Raw genomic sequence first — 9,182 nt, forward strand, 5'->3', positions numbered from 1 at the left:
TTCTGCTCAAGGTGTCGGTGGAGAGTTTTTCATCTGACTCCCTGGAACATGTGCAGGGGCCACCTCCTCTGCCCCTTCTAGGGCTGAGAGGGCCGCCTGCTGCTCCAGTGGTGGCATTGCTGCCCCTGCCGGCCCCACCCACCGTCCCACCTTCAGCACGGTTCATCATGGCTCCAACCACAGTGGCCCTGCCCTTGCCTGCCATGCTGGCGGGAAATGTTGAAGCTAGGGACAATCCCCAACAACCCCCACCATCTCCCACTGGCCCGGCTCCTGTTCAAGAAGACACTGAGGACAGCGACCAGCCCACAGAACTTCCCCACATGCCTCCCGCAGCCCCACCTCCAGTGGCGGCTGCCTCAGTGCCTGCACCCAGACTGCCAACCCCTCCCTCAGCAGCAGAGCCCGCGCCGGAACCGCCCCACTTGGAACCAAGAGAGACTGCGGCAGGGCTTCCTGGCACGCTTATGCCGCTCCTGCAGCCGATCCTGCCGCCCCCGCCACCCCCAGCTGCACCTGCAACCTGCCCAGCTTCCCTCCCGAGTTTTTCAGGCTGTCCCGAGGCTGCCCCTGTGGTGAGAGCTGGGACTGTGGAAAGGGACGCCAGCCTGTCCGCCAGGGGAGGCACGGCTCGTTTGCTCACAGCCGGCGCCTCTCGGCTGAACACTTTGAAACTCAGCGTTTTCCTGGGACAGGGTATTGTTATAAATGATCAAATCAAGAGCCAAATTTATAAGAAAATTTAGCAGACTTATTAATTTGTCTGCGAGACTGAATTTCGGTCGTCAAAAACCACCACAGCCAAGGGGCAGTGTCGAGCCCGGGTTCGGCGCTGGGAGAACACACGGATCTGTGTCATGGTTTGAGCTTGACACAGAGCCAGTGCCCCTCATGAAAATGCTTCACCCTGGTGTTTGCTGTGAGATGTGACTAGGAATAAGCAAAACAGGCTCTAACTTAAACATAAAGACTACTTTATTACTTTAACTACAGGAAAAATAGGGAGAGACTATAAGGGAAAAAAAAGAAAAGAATTGAAAACTTTACAAAAAAACTATTTTCCTCTTCCCCCACTACTTGACTTTCTCAATCTAATACATTCTCTCAAAACAACTGCTCAGCCCGGCACGACACTTTAGTATACTCAAACATCAGTTCATGAAGAGGAAAGGAGTCTTTCTTGTTCTATAGGCTTCTCTTGGAAACACACTGAAATCTCGGATGCTTCTTTGTCACTTCGGCACCGCCCGGGGGAAAAAAGTTTTTTTGTCGCTTGTGACATGTTCTTTCTATGCTCAGTGTTCTCACTACCGAGACATGGATCAGAGCTGCTTTTAGGGTGGTCTTTCAAGGATGCTTTGTCTCACTCTAAAAAGGCACAGTCTCTGCTTTTGGGACAACTGTCTTCCCCATATTTTTCTAACCCCCTGGGGCCGGGGGGTCTTCACAAATGAACTTTCTTGGTTTTGAGGCACTGCCTCCCCCTAAATGCAGTTTGTGTCACAGGAACAACTGAGTCTATGGCTACAAGAAAAAGTTTAGCTAAAAGGCCACTCTAAATCATCTCTCTCCATCTAATCATCTCTACAATCTCCGGGCTAAGTCATTTCATCTTTCATCTCTCTTCTTATTCAGCTTCGAGGAGGATTAGCATTTTTGTAAGGCTTCAATCATGCAAGAAAGGGTTAAAAGTTTTCAGTCTCTGTCTGTCGGTCCCGGAACGACTCTCACGCACGCTGCCCACACGCTGCTGCTGCGGCTGGGCAGTCTCTCTCTTTCTCTTCTTGGCTGGCTGCTCTCCTGGGGGGAGGGGGGGGGCTGGCTGCCCGAGGGCTGACTCTCTGGGACCTTCTACTCTTCTATCTTCGAAGCCCCCCCCGAAGCTCCCTCTGTCTAGGCCCCAGGCCTACCGCGTGGCTGGCCCCTCCCCCGCCCAGCAGCAGCGGGCCGGGCGGGGGAGAGATCTGACCTCTTCGCCCGACGATGTCTAAAAGAGGAAGTGCCAGGGCAGTGCCCTGCTTTTAACCCCTGTGTATTCTCGGAGGTGTGTCTAAACCCCACTGGCTACACCAGGTGTCAGTATGAAACTCAAAACCTTCATTGGTTTGACTACAGCTTCTCAGAATTCTCACTTCTTCCTGGTCAAACCATGACACTCCACCCTTCACCTCTGAGAATACACTTTCTAAAATTATCAACAAAATTACAAAACACTTCTATACAACAATACTCTAGATTCACTATCTATTTACTTTAACTTAGTACATGCTTTGTTTTTATTTTTCTTTGGTCTTATTTCACAGCTTTATCTCATTATTCTCTTGTAATTCGATTTCCCGGTCAGTGAACCAAAAAATGTCATGGTTTGAGCTTGACACAGAGCCAGTGCCCCTCATGAAAATGCTTCACCCTGGTGTTTGCTGTGAGATGTGACTAGGAATAAGCAAAACAGGCTCTAACTTAAACATAAAGACTACTTTATTACTTAAACTACAGGGAAATAGGGAGAGACTATAAGGAAAAAGAAGAAAAAAAGAATTGAAAACTTTACAAAAAAAACTATTTTCTTCCTCCCCACTACTTGACTTTCTCAATCTCATACATTCTCTCAAAACAACTGCCCAGCCCGGCACGACACTTTAGTATACTCAAACATCAGTTCATGAAGAGGAAAAGGAGTCTTTCTTGTTCTATAAGCTTCTAGAAACACACTGAGAACCTCGTGTGCTTCTTTGTCACTTCGGCACTGCTCGGGAGAAAAAAAAAGTTTTTTTGCTGCTTGTGACATGTTCTTTCTATGCTCAGTGCTCTCACTACTGAGACATAGATCAGAGCTGCTTTTAGGGTGGTCTTTCAAGGATGCCTTGTCTCACTCCAAAAAGGCACAGTCTCTGCTTTTGGGACAACTGTCTCTCCTATATTTTTCTAACCCCCTGGGGCCGGGGGGTCTTCACAAATGAACTCTCTTAGTTTTGAGGCACTGCCTCTTCCTAAATGCAGTCTGTGTCACAGGAACAACTGAGTCTATAGCTACAAGAAAAAGTCTAGCTAAAAGGCCACTCTAAATTATCTCTCTCTATCTAATCATTTCTACAATCTCCGGGCTAAGTCATCTCATCTCTCATCTCCCTTCTTATTCAGCTTTGAAGAAGATTAGCATTTTTGTAAAGCCTCAATTATGCAAGAAAGAGTTAAAAGTTTTCAGTCTCTGTCTGTCGGTCTTAGAGCGACTCTCACGCACGCTGCTTACACGCTGCCGCTCTAGCCGGGCAGTCTCTCTCTTTCTCCTCCTGGCTGGCTGCTTTCTTGAGGAGAGGAGGGGGCTGGCTGCCCGAGAGCTGACTCTCTGGGACCTTCCACCCTTCCATCCTCGAAGCTCCCCCGAAGCTCCCTCTGTCCAGGCCCCAGGCCTACCGCGTGGCTGGCTCCTCCCCCGCCCAGCAACAGCGGGCTGGGCGGGGGAAGAGATCTGACTTCTTCGCCCGACGATGTCTCAAAGAAAAAGTGCCAGAGCAGTGCCTTGCTTTTAACCCCTGTGTATTCTCAGAGGTGTGTCCAAACTCCACTAGCTACACCAGGTGTCAGTATGAAACTCAAAACCTTCATTGGTTTGACCACAGCTTCTCAAAATTCTCACTCCTTCTTGGTCAAACCATGACAATCTGACCTCCGAATGTCAGTCTCCCCCTGTTCACGAATGCTGCTTCGCACAGCGAGTTCTTATACAGTTTATTCTGCCCGAGGCAGAGATGACCAAACATTCTTTGTGTCTCTTCACATGCATAAACGTGGCTTTACATGTGCAAAGGTAGACAAAGATCCAGTCCAGGTGTCTAGATATTGTCAGAGAACTTCGGGAAAGTCAGCATTCACATGTATCAGGGTGGCGCTATGATAGATGTAGTCATTGAGGCAATAATCACTCTTGAGTGGTCCCGGGGACCCAGGGAAGCCGGTGATTGTCGCCCTGGAAGCTTCTGTTCTTACGTTATAGACCCCGATGTTATCTCAACGTAGTCCAGGAACTAGATGTATATGAATAAGACACTGCTCCCAGCCAGGGTGGTTAAAAGACATAGTTTGGATCTTACAATATTTTATGCATTAATAGCATGAATTATCTGTACCATATACTACAGTATTTTTCACAGGCTGACTCTGGGTTGGTCAGCGGGTTGTTACTGGGATTTGGGGTGCCTGGTTCCCCTCGCGTGTGCCAGTGGCGTGGAGGGTGTGGTTTCTGGAGGTGCTGCTTCTGGTCCCAAGCTCCCAGGGGATGGTGCCACTGATCAGAGGGCTGGGCAACACTTGTTTGTATTGTGGGGGAGAACGGCGCAGCAAGGAGTGGAGGACACTTGTTTGCTCTGGGCAGACGGGACCCCGAGATCTGGGTGCCCCATCCCCGGGAAAGCTTCTCCTTCCCAGCCGCCGGCACCAGCGGTTCTGGGGGGAGAGGGAGAAGGCATTTGGCCACTCCTGTTGCCGAGACACTCGCAGCATGGTGGGGGCGGGCTGTGAGAACAAAGACCCTGCCTCACAGGCTGGGTCTGGGCTGCTTGGCCCATCCCCCTGGCCCGGAACCCCTGCCCAGCCCACCGCCGGGTTTGGTGGCTTTGGGTCACCTAACCGGGCCCGGGCCGCTGTCCCGTGAGCTGGGTCTGGGGTCCTTGGTCCACCCACCTGGACCAGGGCCAGGGGCTCAGCCCCACTCTGCCATGCAGGGTCCAAACCCCCTCTGCTGCTGCTGGTGTTTTTGAGAAAAAAAAAAGAAAACAAAAAAGAAAGGTGGAAAAGGCTGACCTCTCATTTTCAGTCCAGAGTGCTGGAAAGCCATGAGTCAGACTTGGCCCAGGTGGTTGAATTATAGGCTGTGGCCATGGTTTTCCAGAGATTTTTTAGTACTTTTGGATTTCTAAAAGTTAATAATGATTTTCTTTAGCAATTCTCTGTTTCAGGATTCGGCAGGTCTGTTTCAGAACCAGGATCTTCAGGAATGTCAAAGAGCAACATCTCCAGTGAATAAATGGACCATCTCCTGAAATGGAGCTGTTTGGACTTGAAACAATGAACTTTCTTTGCATGGTGGTTTGGGTTCCTGATATTGTAAACCTTGTGTTTGTGATAGAATAGAAGTAAATATTCTACAGGTAAAGAATCTCCTTGATCATTCTATGTCAGCACTTGATTGAGGTTTCAATTGGCCATGGATAAACCTCTCCAGATGTGACTGTTCTCTCTTCTCCAAGGGCCCAGCAGAAGAATTACAAACGCAGCTCCTTTTTCTTTTTATTATAAGAAGAGGGGTGAGGTGTTGCCACATTTCTCTTCACAGAGACAAGCAAGGCACAATTCTTCCCAAGAATTTCTGAGATTCATATTCTCAGAACCTCAGAGAAAGGGAAAACACAATTCTTATAACTTGCAGTGCCTGTGTTGTGCCAAAGTAGAATGCAATATGGAGATTGCTTATCCAAAGTGAGGATGTTTTGTTTCCTTGGCCTATCAGGGCCAAGTGTGTGTGTGTGTCAGAGCTGTCTGTGTTGAGGGAGTGAAGCGAGTGTGAAGTGAGTGAGTGAGTGTTGCCACTGAATCTCCTGACTGTCAGCCAACACACACAGTCCCGACACACAAAAAGAGTGTTGACTGACAGTCAGGAGATTCAGGGCAGTGTAAACGTTGTGTGCAGAGTGAGTGCTCGGCATATTCAGTTTAGATGTATATGGAATAGTATAAAAAAGTAATTAATTACCTTTCTGATATCCTAGGAGTCCTCCTCATGAATCTCTCTCCATTATCGGAGTTAACTTTGATCTACAATACTCCTTCGTCCACCAAAGCCCCTCTGAGGATGGGACACAATGCACAAGGACAGGCACAACAGGCTGTGACACCAGGGTCCTGCATCCCAGCCCAAACAACTGTCCCCATGGCACATGTGGGTACACAAAGAGGGGACAGGGGGCCCCACATTACCCAGCTTCAAACGAAAAGCCTAGAGCTCTCCATCCAAGCCAGCAGATCATGCTGCCAATATCATGCCAGTGTCCCAAGCACCTGGCCCCATCCTGCTGTGCAGAGTAGCCACCTCCACACATCATCTGACTGACAGGTCTTTAATTGCCTTTGGGGTGATCCCTACAGTTCCTTTGCCATAGCACATTCCTGTCCATCCAAACCATTTCCCACCCTGCATCCCTCTTCACCTGCTAAAGCTTTGGTCAGGCTGACAAGTGCCAGGGGGTGCCTGGAGAGTCCCCAGGTGGATCCCACTGTGCCAGGGCTTGTGCGAGTGCTCTTGGGCCCCGGTGCAGGTGCCAGTGCTGCTCTGTGGGCTGGTGATGGTGCTGATCAATTGTTGAGCAGCACCTAAACCTGGCACCGTCCACCACGTCCCCCACCCAGCCTGAGCTGCTGCCGTCCATCCCTGCTCGCTCTGCTCCTCCTCCTCACCCCGTGAGGATCCCGGCTGGGCTCCAGCAACCATGATGGGATGATGGTGTGATGGATGGCTCTGCTCGGGGGCTGATGGTGCGGCACCCACCTCCACTTCCTGGACAGCTCCTTCACATCTGCTCCCACCAACACGCTGCCCTCTTCCTGGAAAACTTCCCTGTCTCCTCCAGGGCAGCCTGGGCTCCTCCAGGGAATCCCACAGCAAGGGTTTCTGCATGCTGCCCATCACCCACCTTGTTCCTCCAGCCACCACAGAAGGAGATCCATGGTAAGATGCCCTGCTCCAGGGCCGTGTCGCAGGTCCTGTTGTTGGAGCTGGCAGTGCCATGCAGCTGCCAAGGGCTCCGTCTCCAAGAGAGCTCCTGCAGGCAACCCTGACCTCTTCCAAACCTGTCAGACTCTCTCAAGCTCCCCAAGGCCAACCCAGTTCCCTCAAGAACCCCATTAGAAAGTCAACCCTCATCTAGGCAGTGCCATTGAGGTCCCCTAAAGCACTCTGGGAGCTACGAAGTGTTCCAGATCATCCCCAAGGGCCAGCTGGGTTCCCTGGAGCTCCCTGAATAAGCTGGACAAAGCCCAGCCCCTCTCCCATCAAAGTAATTGCCAACCCTCATGCCCTTGCCTCAACCATTGCTTGAGGACTGGAAGCATCTTGCAGGAAGTGCCCAACAGCCTCTGCAGAGTCCTGTCCAGCCCCACTGCACAGCAGGGACACCTTCCCCAGCACACAAGCAAGGGCCTTGGCATCAGCAGACCCAGCCCTGGATGTGTGTCCCCAGCTCCACTACATCTCTTCCCCGAAAAAACCAGCGAGACCAGCTCAGCATTTTTTGCTTTTATCTTGATCAACAGTGGTATCTCCACAATGCCGCGTCCTCAGTTTGAGCTCATTTTCTGCCAAAAAGACACAGGGGTAGCACGGTAAGACCCTCAGTGGGGCAAGAACAGCTCTTGTGTGTGGGAGGGGCAGAGGAAGTGGCACCCACCTCGTTGATCCAGTCGATGTAGGCAGACACCCGGGTGAAGACTGTCGGCTTCTTTTTCGTGTTGCAGCCCAGGCCGGAGCCGAAGCTGACGATGCCCTCGACCTCCCAGATCCCATCATCGCGCTGGCAGTTCAGGGGGCCCCCAGAATCGCCCTGTGCGGAAAGACATTCTGTGCCATTTCTCCTGGACACCCTGCCAACACTCCCCTCATCCCTCCCAGCCATCCATCACCATGGCTCCATCCCCTCTCCTCTCAGTGCCCACAGTACCACACCATTGGGGCTCCCACCATGTGCAATGCCCACACTCACGTTGCATCCAGCAACGACGCCATCGCCGCCGGCGCATACCATGTTTTCATCCACATAGCTGCCCCACCAGTCCCACTTGGAGCAGGTCTCATAGTCCACCACGGGCAGCAGAGCCTGCTGCAGGATGGTGGCCAGGGGCCCGTTGGCTGCAATGAGAGACACAGCTTGTACCTCACACCCTCTGCCTGCATCCCCTTTCTGGAGACTCTCCCAGGTACATCCCACTTACTCCTGATGCGTCCCCAGCCGGTGACATAGCAGGGGAAGTCGTTGGGCAGGATCTTGCCAGCAGCCGGCAGGCAGGCGGCACGGACGGTGTCAGTCTCCTGCACCTCCTCTGCCAGCTTGATCAGGGCAATGTCGTTGCTACAAAGGGACATCAACCATGGTCCCTGTCCATGGGAACAGGGCTCCATGGCCAGGGGAACAAGGCTCTGTGGCCACACCACCCACGATCCAGCCCTGATGCATCCCATCCCTTACATGATGAGGTAGGAGTCCCAATCCTCATGGACGATGGTCTTCTCCACACCCACAGTCACAGCACCAGGCTCGTCATCCTCTGACAGGTCCTGCATTCCCAGCACTACACGATAGGTCATGTAAGAGCTGCCAGGGAGAGAGAGAGAGAGAGTGTCAATCCCTACAAATATCTCATCCTGCTTGTACAGATGGCCCCCAGCACTCCAACACCCACCTGATGCAGTGGGCAGCTGTCAGCACCCACTGGGGGGCAATGAGAGTCCCGCCACAAGTGTGGTACCAGGATCCACCGCTCCTGTACTGCAGGGAGATCTGCGGGGGCAGAGGCACAGGGTCAGAGCAGGAACATCCCCATCCCTGTCCCCATCTCTGTACCCATTGCTGTCCCTGTGCCCCTCACCTGCCATGGCCAGCTGTGGGCTACAGCGTCTTCACCGCCCACCACGCGGGAGCTCAGCTGTGGTGGCACGGCCGGCTGACCGCATCCGTAGGCTGTGTGACACCCGGCAAAGGGACATCAGAGGCTGCCTGTGCCCATGCCCAGGGCCAGGGCAGGCGCCACGGTCCTGTCCCCCCTGCCCTGATCCTTCCCCATGCCCTGCACCTACCGTAGCCCAGCAGCACAACGAGACAGACGGCTCCCAGCATGGTTGTGTGGAGAAAAGGTGCTGTAGTGGGGCCACTCACCCCTCTTATAGTGTCTGTACTGCTGGGGACCTTGGAGTGTCCCTGGCTGCTGCTGACACGTGGGGACTGTCCCACGCTCTGGGCGCAGGGGCTCCTCAGCCGCATTGCCTGCTCTTATCACACTCATGGTCCTGTCTGGGAATGGCCACATCTGCCCCTCATGTGCTGGCACCATGCTTGGACATGGTGGGGACACCTGGCCCTGCTCTGGGAAGGGGCAGGGTCCCTGCTGGGGCACAGGGTCACTCCCTCCTGGGCAGC

General features: G+C 52.8%; 1 protein-coding gene across 1 annotated transcript; it reads right to left on the reverse strand.

Annotated features, from left to right (window-relative positions):
• Positions 1–7,294: 7,294 nt before the first annotated feature.
• LOC135456637 (chymotrypsin-C-like) lies at positions 7,295–8,882 on the reverse strand. The gene is made up of 8 exons (XM_064730610.1): positions 8,843–8,882; positions 8,635–8,726; positions 8,449–8,546; positions 8,235–8,360; positions 7,981–8,117; positions 7,752–7,897; positions 7,440–7,592; positions 7,295–7,347 (listed from the first exon to the last, which is right to left on the reverse strand). Exons 1-8 carry the CDS (start codon positions 8,880–8,882, stop codon positions 7,330–7,332), a joined length of 810 nt encoding a protein of 269 aa, XP_064586680.1. The 3' UTR covers positions 7,295–7,329.
• Positions 8,883–9,182: the final 300 nt, after the last annotated feature.

Source organism: Zonotrichia leucophrys, chromosome 21, assembly GCF_028769735.1.
Source record: "Zonotrichia leucophrys gambelii isolate GWCS_2022_RI chromosome 21, RI_Zleu_2.0, whole genome shotgun sequence".
NCBI classification, from domain to species: domain Eukaryota; kingdom Metazoa; phylum Chordata; class Aves; order Passeriformes; family Passerellidae; genus Zonotrichia; species Zonotrichia leucophrys.